The 13,649-nt window shown below is 37.1% G+C and overlaps 1 protein-coding gene across 1 annotated transcript; it reads right to left on the bottom strand.

Moving 5' to 3' along the window:
- Positions 1-10,286: 10,286 nt before the first annotated feature.
- LOC148018874 (uncharacterized) lies at positions 10,287-12,560 on the bottom strand. The gene is made up of 4 exons (XM_087701144.1): positions 12,258-12,560; positions 12,021-12,166; positions 11,518-11,909; positions 10,287-11,312 (listed from the first exon to the last, which is right to left on the bottom strand). Exons 1-4 carry the CDS (start codon positions 12,311-12,313, stop codon positions 10,770-10,772), a joined length of 1,137 nt encoding a protein of 378 aa, XP_087557270.1. The 5' UTR covers positions 12,314-12,560; the 3' UTR covers positions 10,287-10,769.
- Positions 12,561-13,649: the final 1,089 nt, after the last annotated feature.

Raw genomic sequence — 13,649 nt, 5'->3', positions numbered from 1 at the left:
CTCTTTTCCCTAGGGCACACGCCAAAGCCGTGATAGGATGGTACCCTTCCTAGCAACAGCATATATCCTCATCAATCCTTTCACTTCCTTTGAGAAGCACACTTTTTACACTCATCATCACCCACCCTCTCATAGTATCTTCTTTCTTGTTTCACCTAATGCCAATTGGGATGGGACCCGTACAATGTTCACAAATAACTTTTTTGGGAAAGCTTCAACTTCATTGTCGAGGCCCTTTTTCATTTTGATATTTGGATTGCTTCTCGTTTTGCTTTGAAATTTGAAGGTTGTGAATACTCTATCCAATAATTGTGAAAGTTTTTTTCTAAGCTTTGTCTTTCGCCTAACGCTAAGCCTCGTCTTTATGTGACCACTAGCCCACATGTACCTATCTTATTGACTCCAAATTTCCAAGTTGGATGGCTCTCATGAGCTCTCCAAAACACAAGACACACACACACAACTCCACAAACTTTGGCCATCACAAGTCCCATCACTAGGTGCCCTCCTCCCACCATGCCCAACATAACACACATCTCACAAGTGACATGCCACCCAAGGCACTCACTAGTCCCTTTTACCCTCACCTTTATCGTGCAATTTCTGCACTGACCACCATCTCGATGTTTACAACTCCTTTGCATCTTTATACATGTATCTCCTTGCATATATCATAATGCATTGAGCATGCACATGTCTCTTTCTGCCTCTTCCTTTGAAACCATATTCTTGCTTATGGCGCACAATATCAAGCAAGATCTCCATTAGAAATTAAAATGTTGCTCTAAAACCAAGGAAGCACTGTTAGGAGTGGCTTAGAAGTGTCAAAAGTGAGATTGGGATTTGAAAAAAAGGCAAGCACATAGAACTCTTTATCATAAGAAGGCCATGATTCATTTGAACACATTGATTGAACACTACACCCAAATTGTAATGCTCTACAACTCACCAAAAAACTTGACCTTTTCTAAAGACAAGCCACTCAATGTGCATTAGCCAACAAAATACTCATTTCCCATACCTTTCTACAAACCCTACATAGAATGTATATTTATCTCTTATTGTTGTAATGCTAAGTCAATTATGAAGAGGCTTGTTTCAAATTGAACAAAGTTATCATGAAAATAACCCTTGGCCAAGCTTTTGATATGTCGCAATGTCTTTCCCATATTTTAAAGAAAGGTGATTAGCTTACACATTATGAAGTGGATCAACCTGTCAAGTTTCATAGCTTAGTTTTTGAATTCAAATGCAAATGGATATATCCAAACATCAAATCATGCCACTATACCTACTCCTTTTGAGACATTTGATCAACACTTCCTTGCCCAATGATCTAGACACGACAGTCATGTTTAGTCTTCTCCAAGATAAAGTGCATGTGAGTGATACTTTAAGCTTCTCAATGGATGTTGCTTTATGTCTAGAAGTATCTTAACTTTTATTATGATGAGCTCACGTGAAATAGAAAGCTTCAAAGATGGGCAAGTCAATCTTGTGGTGAGAATTAGTTTCATGTGCCACATATGTTAACTAATGGAGTGTCTCCTTATGATTACATGAGGACAACATAGTATGTCCATGCTCATAAAATGACATCATGGACTCACTCTTTTCCTTATCACAAGAGTGACATATGCCATGAGGCATGCAGTTCCTTGAATTCTTCCCATTAGAATGTTGTATTCTCACATTTATCTACATTTGAGTATGCTTCTAAGATCAAGCATGAAGATAAAAATTTGTTGGCTCATTAAAAAGAGTGGCATATCTATCATTAAGAAATGACATTATAGTAAACCTGTGGTTGAACTAAGGCAATATTATGAGTGTAGGTGTTTTTAAACACCTACAAATTCTTGCTTGATATATATGTTCTTAAATTTACCTAGTCAAAGTGGTTACAATGTGTGCCAATTGTGGGCTAACTAGTTTTCCTATGGAAGAAGCAATATTGTTGCCCAATAGAGCAACTTAGGCCTAGGATGATGTATGTGATTATAGAACACCTTAGGCATCAAGCTTGGGTGTTTGAACATATTACACCTTAGAAGTCATTGTATCTATAGCATGCTATTGAGTAGGAAGCTTCTTCTTGTTGGAAAATTCAAATCATTATACATTGAATTTGGACTCCCTTAGGTTGGAACTAGGAACACATTGAGATTGTAGAAGGACCAAAAGTGATACCCAAATGTCTAATTTGAAGGCAATAGACGTCTCTCCAAACATTTAATGTACGTGTCGGGCACATAAATTTATGTTTTTGTGCTATTTATGTAGATACATTTCTATATTTACATATATGTAATACTCATTGTCAATATTGATATGCATATGCATATGTCTCTATTTTCCTAGGCACTATTGTATGTATATATGCATGTATTTGTAGCTATATCTACATATATGTGTAAGCATCTATATGTATGGGTACTATCATATGCATACGTAAATAACTTGCTCAAGGGATTCGCTCATTGATATGTAAGCATATCATGTGGATTCAAAAGAAAGGATTTTTCAAATATCATTTTTTAACATACAAAAGGATTCTATCAAGGGTTGGAAAGGTCTAGGTCTAAATCTGTTGAGGATCAAGGAAAATAGCAGACAAATGGAAGAAATAAATTGTGAAAAAAAGGGCTCTCGAATATACGGTAAAACATAAGAAATAGATAAACCCAACAAGAAATTGGATTACTCTTGGAAACTCTGTACAACTTTAGTAAACCCCTTCAAACTAAATAAATTGTATCTAAGATGATAGATTAGGCTAACTTTGTCTTAGGCGATAGCTTATTACCACTGAAAAGGGGTATGTTTGATTTTGAGAAAATTCATAGATAAGAGTATTTTTTAATAGGCTTTGAATGCACGTGATATAGAGGGTTTACATATAGTGAACCCTTAATATAATTTGTATCCATATTTATACACACATATATACACGAAAATGCAAATACTCATGCATAAACACATGCCCATGGGCATACACACATACATGTTCATGCAAGCATCTATGCACCCATAATGCACACACACACACAATTCATTTCAAGATTGTATCTAGCAAACTAACCTAACTTGAATGAAGAAATGGATTGAGTGTTGTAATGTTCATAATAAAATAGCTTTTTCATTATCTATATTATTGTGTAAGAAATTATATGTGGCAACCATAACTATCCTAAGGATTTTTTATCCAAGTATGGTTACTTTTCATTGTGCATCAAAAAAATTAGTGCCAAAGACTTGGAAATATACACCTTTTGGACAAGTCAAGTCTCTATAATTAATTGATGGGGATGGATTTTTCAAGAATAACTTCCAATATTTAGATACTACTATTAAAAGAAGTGCCTATTTGTTTAGAACCATTCAAATAAGCAAGTTTTACACCACCTAAACCAACCTTAACTAGATCAAAATGACCTCAAAAGACAAAACATAGTGTATATATATCCAATGCAACATAATGTATAGAAACTGTTCAACTTAATGGCAACATATTTTTTTGTCAATTGTGTTAGTTCTGGCATCAAGAATACATTTTACATCAACTCAATGGTAGCCCATAATATTGGCTCATTTTGACCTTATGAACTTCAAACATGCTAAACTTTTGTATACTAGGAGTATAATCTCTCTCACGTTTTTCAAATCTAAAGAAAACACAACAGATAGATTTTCAATGTCCACCCAAAGCACCCACTTTTTATGAACATTGCCCACTTTTTCTAACCATGTGCAATTAGTGAGTCAATCATCGATATATAATAAATAACACGGAAGTTATTGCCACTAAAATAATAATCATATGGTACACTAAAATATGACTATCCAAAATAATAAAATAATTCTCCAATAAGAAATCAACTAAATGCTCAACTAAACTTTGCAAAACACATCCATCATCTACATCTACAAACCAATCAAATCTAACCAAAAATATACTTAGTATAAATCAAATAAGTCATTTTCATGAACAACAAAACTAGTACTAATAACAATGGTTTATCACAATAATATAGTATCAAAGGATACTCCACATGCACTCTACTACAAAGAAATGTAGTGAATCACTTTCTAAAATAGATTAATCTAGTGCTATAGATGATGTGTATACTATGGAATCACCTGCTAATGGCATCAGCCATGTACATAAGAACAAGTGTTATTCCCAAAAAGAACATACACTTTTATTAACTTTCCATGCACAAGCGAACCATATATAACCATCATCCCCTTGAGAACATGCCCTAATGTATAGACAATAAGTATTTAAGGCTATCATTGATGCCAGGAGGCATATTCCACGGTGGATTCCGTGAGGCTTTGCGGTGGATTCCGTAAAATTATATTTATTGCCAGGGCTCATACACAAGGTGGATTCCTTGTGCGAAAAGTTGATGGGGGCACCTGTCCTTTTCGGGTGTCTCGTTAATTTAATATGCAAGTGGGTGATTCCATAGCAGGTGATTTCGCAAAATATATATTTAAATTAATGGAGGTTTATGATTTTAGAGTGCATACTCGTAATAAATTAAGGTTAGGATTGAGTTCTAACCAATTTATTTATTTTGTAGCTGAAGACTGCTAGGTATTCACTTTTGTCGATTTAATTTTATTATTTTCTAACAATTGTGAATGCTTCAACTGATGTGTAGAGCAGGCAGCAGTGGTGTTGGGAAGCACTGGGCGATAATGTGTATTCAAGTTATTTAGAAGAAATTATCATTTTGATGGGCGCGCATCTTAGGCGTGGCGCCAATATTTATTTTGACGAGCTTATTTATTGAAGCACCTGACATTTATTTATTATTTTGTATGCGCATGGGCACACGATTTAAATATTTGTTATTGGACATTGTATTTGGGCACAGCTCGACTCTTTGGGCGCCCAATCGCTTTAATTCTTTAGTTGGACAAAAGCAAACACAAAAGCTACAGCGTGCTAATTGTAAATTGGGCTATTTTTTGAGCTTGGAGATGAATAATATATCAAATACATGCTTTGTGGAGCGCTCACACAAGGCATGGGGGGAGATTGTGCCCAATTAGTCTTTTGCTTCATGTCGTGTAAGTTTTCTCTCTTATTTTTTGTGCAAAAGTAGAGTTCTTTTGTTCTTGGGGACCTTCCGACGCTCGCTACGTATGCATACAGCATCCGATCTATGCACCAATCATCCCTTTGGTAAATAAAATAAGGCCTCCAAACACTAATGTTTAGTCTAGATTTGACCCATTTATCATGTTTAGACTAGACCCTTTGTATATACAAAGGTCCAATAGTTCCTCAAGAAGTCATGCTTATCTCAACATGCCACAAAACCATGATCTATTTTTCTAAGGGCTATGTTTACGTACAACCTTTTCTTATCTAAGAAATATGTGCATGGGGGTGATTGCAGCCTATGGTGTGCCATTCTCGACTTTTGATCTCAAATAAGTCTATTTTGAATTAAGAGAGAGGGAGAAAGTTTAAGTTTAATCTTTTGATATTCACAACTTGCATGATGGACATCTAATTCTTTTAGTATTGGTATTAAAGCAATGTTATAGTCAAGGGCTTCCAATCACACTGTCATATTGTTGTAACAATGTAATTTATGGTGACATTAGATTCATCTTGTTTTAACCTTCAAACTAGACACTTCCAAGTGTGCATCCAATTTGTTGCTTGCTTTACATTATTTGCATGCATTTCATAAAAGTTGGTATAGTTTCATTGCATATGCTATGATAAAAGTTGGTAATATATAAAACTATAGCCCATCACAAGCTTGCTCAACCTCAATATGCAGTTCGACTTTTCCCCTATACCATTGCCTTCAACATGTATTCAAAGGTCCTCCCTTCACCAAAATGTTATACAAACTCTATTGGAACATGAAACTTGTTTCCAACATGTTGCCATAATTCTAAGCTAAAGTTTTGTGTTCCAATGGTTCTAAGATTTTGAGCCAATCCATGGTAGAGCAGCATTTCAAGCTTGAAAAAAGTTTAGCCTCCAAAACTATGTCGAGGTTGTTTGTCAAAATTTTTGTATCAAATTTATTTTTCATTTTTCTCAACATGCAAAGCTTATCTTGCTAATAGGAAAACATAGTACAAAGATTTCTTTCTTATTGATAAGAACTTTACTCCAATGTTAAAATTATGCATGCCTTGCAAAAAATGGTTTCAAACAAAGAGAATTATGCTTTCCATGCAAATGATGATTTCAAACTAGTGTTGGAGCCAATTCAAAACATGTGCTTATATGTAGCTTACCATCTAATAAAACAAATTTTATGAAGCACACTCCAAATACTTGCAAGCATAACTCCAATTTGGGATGTAAGACTACTCTCAAAGTCATAAGCTTAATCTTAATTATAAAAACCAAAATCTCTACCAACCATGTGTACCATGTTTCCTTTTTACCACCCAAAACTTATAGAAGCTTATCTAAATTCGTGATAACCACACGTGACACCCTTCACTTATCATTATGCTTACCTAGCTTTGACAATTAAAGAGCTTATTCAATGTACCTACTCATCCAACTATTAGTTATCTTTTTGCCACTTCACGGTTATGATCAACATAACGATGCTCTTTTACCTAAGATCAACAATACCCTCTCTTTCTATGCTCTTTTGCTTGAGATCAACAATACCCCCTCTTTCTATGCTCACATGTACATAACTCTTTTCCCCATTTTAAAATAACCCTCTTGCGAATCCCCCTATTTTACCTTGTGTTAACAATAACCCTCTTGCCTAGCTCTTACACATATATCTGTTTATTCTCATTTCAATAGTCCAAGGTGGGGGTGAAAGCTTAAGGCTGTGTTACAAATGTGTCGAGTGCTAGTCTTCTAAAAGGTGCCCGTATGCCAATCTAACTCCCTCACTCACATCAAACCATCAACAAAAATTTGGGGAAAAAACATTTTCTTATCTTAATGACACGGCTTTCCAAGGTATACACTTTTCGTGTCCTCTTTTAAAGGACATTATTCTTTGAAATCTAACATTAAACTACCAAAATCTACCAAAGAGATTCATGACATTAAGATCCACGTGCCATCCTCAACCTATATTTAGTGTCTCAAACATCAAGATTTGATGGGTGTCTATTGTCCAAGGACCTCCAACTTTTCCTATGACTAACAACACATACGGAACTTTTCAACAAAATAAGTTAAGACATTGTCATTCTTCATGGTAGTGCAAAGTTTTGAAGAAACTATCGACACACAATAAGATTTTTATCCCCATAACCAAGAGCCACTTAAATCATAGTCATGTACATATATACATAATAAGAAGGATGATTTTTAACAAACTCAAAAGTTGGAAACTCACCTTTCTTTGACTTGAGATATGTCTATATCACCTTTTGCTTTACTTTGTATATCTCAAGTTGTGACAACAAGCTAGTAGGAAATCAAATTTATGTTTTTATTGTAGAAATTGTTATTATGGTCATATTGAAAAACGCTAAAAAGAGAGAGAAAAAATGCTTGATGAATCTCTTGGACTATATGCTTGACCAAGATAGATGATGGATCATGATGCATCTAATAATATGAATGTAATAACTTGTGTTGATGAAGGAAATAGCAATAGAAAGAAAAAACATCATTGCATATTACTTGAGCATTGGAAAAGCAATCATCCTTAGGTCTACTGCATTATTGACAAATGATGGCAAAGAGAGGGTGAAATGTAGATATGTTCATTTTCTCAAAAAGGCATATCCATTTGCTAAATCTAAGGGATCCATGAAAACAAAACACATTGTAATCCATGCATATTGAGGCAAAGTTCATGTGGAAAGAGCATGCTAAACAGAGCATGATCACTATGGAAGGGCACATTCACACTATGATAGATAGTGAAGAAGAGTGTGCCATGTTATGCATGCAAGTTGGTTGGTATGTAATCAAAAGATGCCTACCTTTGGAAGAGTGCCACAATTGGTTTAACTTCTAAAGGCTTATGAATATGTAAATATGCCCCTTGCAAGTGAGGACTCCACTTACACCTTTAAGCATACAGGAAAAGAGTTTGCAAATGCAATTAAGCATGTCTATTGAGAAAGACTAAAACTTGATATAAGAACCAGTCCATTCTACTCCAAGGTGATGAGAGGACAAATGATTATGTATGGCAGTTTTATCGAGAATGCATGCCATGGTTGTGTAATTGCAAAGTTCTTGCACCTTCACCCAATGAATGCAATGGAAAAAGCTTTATCTTAACTGTTTTTCCATTTCGTGTCTTGCTAGCACACCATTGATTTGGCAAGTTTAAACACAAGTCTGGTGGCAATTTTATGAAGAGAGATTCTATACATAATGAGCTATCACTATATCACTCCTAGGAGGCACTCATAAGCAAATAATGACTTAGCAAGTTCATAGACTTTAAATATATAGACAAAACAATGATAATTATGTATGAATGGTCTTCCATATCAGCAAAAAGACATGCATTCCTAATTGATATTGTTAGAAGAGAAAACCTTGCAAACAAAGATACTTGATGTAAAATGGTAACCTTTGAAAAAATGTATGATATAGATGATTGTTGAGAGGTTAAGTGACGATGACCAATATCGTGAGCCTTATGCATGCATTATTGAGCATCATGTGAAATGAGGATGTCACATTGTTAGAAGAGCAAACCTCACAATACAAAGATACTTGATGTAAGATGGTAACATTTTTTTTAGAAATGCATGATGTTGATGATTATTGAGAGGTCAAGTGATGACCAATATTGTGACCCTTACGCCTGTATTATTAACCATCACATGCAAAATGAGGAGCTACTTTATACTCTTCTTGACTAATTATAAGGTGCAATTTTATTTTATCTTTTTATTGATGTGATTGAGGACTTGAATATGTTAAATTACACTTTCCAAAATACTCTAATATATCTTGTAATAGGAGTAATAAAATTTTCAATCTTGCATTTCTTAGTGCACAGTTTGTTGTAGATACTGCACATATGGAGAGCAGAGAGCTTTATAGTAAAAGACATGAACAAATGGGAGTCATAATATACAAGTTTAAGCCACGAGGATTGTTTGTGTTTTGAACCTATTAAGCTAATGTGGCTCTTGGCACACAATTTGTTATAGATATTACACATACAAGGAGCAAAGAACTTTATAGTAATAGTAAATATGTATGAACAAGTTACAAGTGTTTAGGATTTGTGAAGCTAATGTGGCTCTTGGTGCACAATTTGTTATAGATATTGCACATATGAAGAGCAAAGATCTTGATAGTAAAGGTGCATGGACAAATGGGAGCCATGGTTTACAAAGATGGTATAATACCAAGCTTAAGCCAAGAATATTGGTTATTTTGGACCTCCAAGTTGATTTAAGCTTTAAGGGATAGATTTTGCAATGATTTTGATGTGTTGGCGCATCAAACTTTCTCCAAAATATTATATATACTTCTTTACAAAGTGTTGCATTTTAGCAAAAAATATAGATCCTTTGATTATTGAACAAAAGTATGCAAAGTTGGAAAAAGATATTTCTTCACAAGAATGTTCCATTGCTTTCAATGAAAGAATGTGTAATTGTTTCCAAGGCCAAGACATGCACTCAACCTTGCAAGAGTGTTCCAATCATGAGTAAAACTTATTTTAATAAAACTATGAAACAATAATGGACTCCCAAAGAAGCATCAAATTTGAAACAAGTGCAATGGTGTCATCAAAGCTATGATGCTTGTAAGGGCACAAAATAAGAGCCATAACGTAAATGCTATGATGCTTGGAAGGACATGAAGGCACAATATATATCACTTGAAAGTCCAACTTTAAAAAGATACTACTACACTTATTGGTAAATGCTTTGTGTTTTGTGACCTTGCACGCAAATAGCTTTATTAGACATGCAAATAACAATTTGGGTGTATTCACAATTGATGTCTTGTGCATTATAATTGGAATTCAATACTTGTAACGACAGCACAAGTTTTCCATCACTTCTATTTTCTACGTGTCATTAAACAAAAACTTAATGGAAGTTTATAGCCAATGTTGAACACTAGATACTCGACTCTTTCAATTGCTTGGTGTCCACATGTCATGAAGCAAAAACCTAATGGAAGTTTGTAGCCAATGTTGAACACTAGATGCTCAACTCTTTCAATTGTCTAGTGTCACTTCCATCAATTGTTGAGTCTACACTACCCTAAACTGCACCCATTGATGACCAATAGCAAGCATTACTCAAATAAACATTACTTCATGTAGTTACATAGAAGTAGAAATAAACATCTGCTGCAATGTAGAACTTGGGCAAACTAAAATCCTCAAGATTAGTGGTAGATTTCTCTTTACAAGCACCCTTGTATCCGCACCTACATTTTACAAAGATACGAGTGTGTACCATGTAGGTAGTTAGATGGCAAGGGCATTGAGCCGATGCTCCTCCAAAATTTGTTCTCCAAAAAGGCTGATGTTTTAAATATCATAGCCATCAGATGCTGGAACTGCTACATCAAGACAGCCAACCAGCACAAAGTTATATTTCCATAACCTGTTTGGATCCTTCCACCCAGACAGTCTTGCTCCCGACTTCGCCCACCAACTGCACATTGAAAAGCATCTGGCGGAACGATAAAAAATCCTTCAGGTCATGTACCCCTCAGATAATACAGCAAATGAGGGTGGTTAGCTCAAGGAGACGAGGATACTTGCATGGTTCATCTCACGGAGAGCCCTCATTCTACAGAGCAATGAGATTTACTAGTCTAAGTAAACCTGGACACTAGCATTTTTCAGTGATCCGCATATCGGGCAGTCCGGTTGTCTCGAGTCACACTCCTTGCATAGGCATAAGTGCCGGCAAGGAAGGAGGAGAATAGAGGCTGGATTGGCCTTGCATACTCTGCAACATCTATGATCTTTGAGTTCACGGCTTTCCCTCACCATGCAGGCAGCCATCACATTCCCTGAATCTCCATGGTTACATGATTCTGCATCATCAGCAGCCTCACTCTCCCCACAACCTTCCTTGCTATGCTCTCTGCTCTGTGCCACAACCTGCTCCAAGCTCGTCCGCAGGCTGGAGACCATTGCTTCATTGTTCTTCGCCAAATTTTGCCACAGCTGAGACTCCAAAGTCAGTTGCTTGACTCGCTCTTCCAGATCCACATTCCTGCATTTGATTCTTTGTACTTCCTCCTCCTTCTCCTTCAACTTCCTCAAAACACTGTCTTCAATCGATGTCAGCAATGCTATAGTGTGCATTTGTCTCTTCTCTTCAAGCAACTGTTTCATGCACTCTCCCTACAAGCAGAATATGCAACCTCAAGGTTAGAGCAATGAAAAGGGATAACTCAATACCTTCTGTATGATTATCTCAATAAGCTCATCACCTAGGAAGCCTTATTCAAGTAATGAAAATGACAACTGAACCTAACCTATTGGCAGGCACAGTTCAGCACTCAATGCACTCAATGAGCGTCTGATACATTAGGGATGAAGCAATTACCTGAAGGTTGATCAGTTGGTCAATTTCTTCCTTCTGTTTTAGGAAACGTGATTGGATGTCTTCACTCAGTATCAAGGACACAGATTGTGAGGATGACGGAACCCTGCCACTTGTCGATGCCACGGATGATGCAACCCGCCCGTCTTCGAATGCCAGCCTGAGACCGGTCGAGATGGGCATTGAAGCCAAGTTTGGCACTGCATGGTGCACACCTGGATTATTTTGGAGAAGGCCCGAGATGGGAACAAAGCCTGCCGCATGTTGCCTGGCAAGAAGCTCATCATCATCGCGCAGCCTCTTCCTTGACATGATTGGATTGAGGTCAATACCCTCCAGCTCATTCATGTTTACGTTATTCACCATTGTCTGAGATGCCATGTTCGGAACCGCGACTGAGCAAATACAAAATCCTAAGTCAGGTATTTCAGGGTCACATTACCGCCAGGGTAGCTACGGACAGGTTGTGCATGCATTTCTGGATTGATTGATGCGAGCAACGGTACCTGTATTGTACATGCGAAGCGCGTTCGCTGCGAGGGCCTGCTGATGCTGCTGCTGTTGTTGCTGCTGCGTTTCTTCCACGTGACTGAAGAAAGCAGAGGCAGGCTGCAAGAAGTCGCGGCCGTCGAGGGTAGAACCGGCTTTGGCCCTACAATTGCAGAGGCAAGGAACAGGACTGATGAGCTCGATGCAGAAAAGAATTAAGAGGGAGATTTGATCGATTAAGAAATTCAGCTTACCTCTTTCGGTAATCAGGGAGGAGGATATTGGAGGGGTACTGAGCTTGGACAGCCATTGGTGTGCCTTCTCGATTGGGCAAGGGGGGACGCAAGCTGCAGCAGGAAGGGGTATATGTCTGTGTATGTATGAAAATATGCGAGAGAGAGAGAGAGAGAGAGAGAGTGTGTGTGTGTGTGTGTGTGTGTGTGAGTCTTGGAAAGAAAGGGTGGCAAGTTCTGTTAATGGGAGGAAGGGAGGGAGGGAAGGAAGGAGAAGAACAAGTAAAAGAAGGAAGGCAGCCTCTCTTCTGCCTATACGGTTAGTTAGACTGGAAGATGGCGCACATTTCACCCCTCTCTCACCTTCACCTTACCCTTACCTTATTCATGATTACCCCAAAAATATTCAATAAAGAAAAGAACTTACCCTTTTCCGCTCCCAAATAGTAAGTACCCTAAATATATACACCCTCGTGCTTTAATTATCCAGGATTTTATTTTATTACTGCCGTTACTGTCGAGGAAAGGAAAAAAGCTCTCGGAATTCGGGACAATTTTGGGGGAAAAAGAGGGTCAGATGGGCTGGTAGAGATAAAAGTTCCCCCCCCCCCCCCCGGCCCCCGGCCCCCCTCTCTCTCGCGCGCTCTCGGCCCCGCCGCTACGTCTAGAGCCCCGCATTTGCGCGATCCACGTACAGCACATGAAGGATTTATTGTTATTATTATTAATATGGTGCGTATCCATTTATTTTCTTTTTTATTTTTAGTGCCCGGCCACGTCACGCGGGAGAGAGAAAGAAGCGAGCCCTCGCCGGCCCCACCAAAATCGACGGCCTGCCCGCCAAATCCGTCCCCAACTTGGCCACTTTTTCAAACCTAACGCCGAGCTGCTTAACTTAACTAGTACTACGACACACCACACCCACACACTCGTCTTTTTATTTTTATTATTATTGTTCTTATTAAATTGCATTATTTCTTATTTCTTATGTAATTGTATTATGTATATTTTTGTATTATGTAATGTTAATAGGGCAACTAGCCATATTATATACTATAATAAACATATATTCATAACAATTAGCAATCCACTAATCCTCTCCCACACATGATTTCCATTGATTGCCCTTTATCTAAATTAAACCTTTCCACCTAAGTCCACATGCAATTTTAAATAGTTCTCCTATTATATAAATTGATAATAATAATAGCAACAACAATTAACAACCACTTATCCTCTCCCACATGTGATTTCCTTGGATTGCTCTTTTCCTAATTTAAACTTTCCTACCTAATTCCACAACAATGACCACTGATTGAGCAAACAAATGTTATCATTAAAAAGAATTGGTGGCTCCTAATCCACACGCAAAGCGCTTTGCCTCCTGGGAAATTATTACAAGAAATCAAAACA

Source organism: Lygodium microphyllum, chromosome 20, assembly GCF_053477565.2.
Source record: "Lygodium microphyllum isolate KBCC chromosome 20, Lygodium_microphyllum_v1.1.10, whole genome shotgun sequence".
Taxonomy (NCBI): domain Eukaryota; kingdom Viridiplantae; phylum Streptophyta; class Polypodiopsida; order Schizaeales; family Lygodiaceae; genus Lygodium; species Lygodium microphyllum.
Note: the sequence above shows the minus strand (reverse complement) of the source record. Positions and strands in the feature narration are given on the sequence as shown.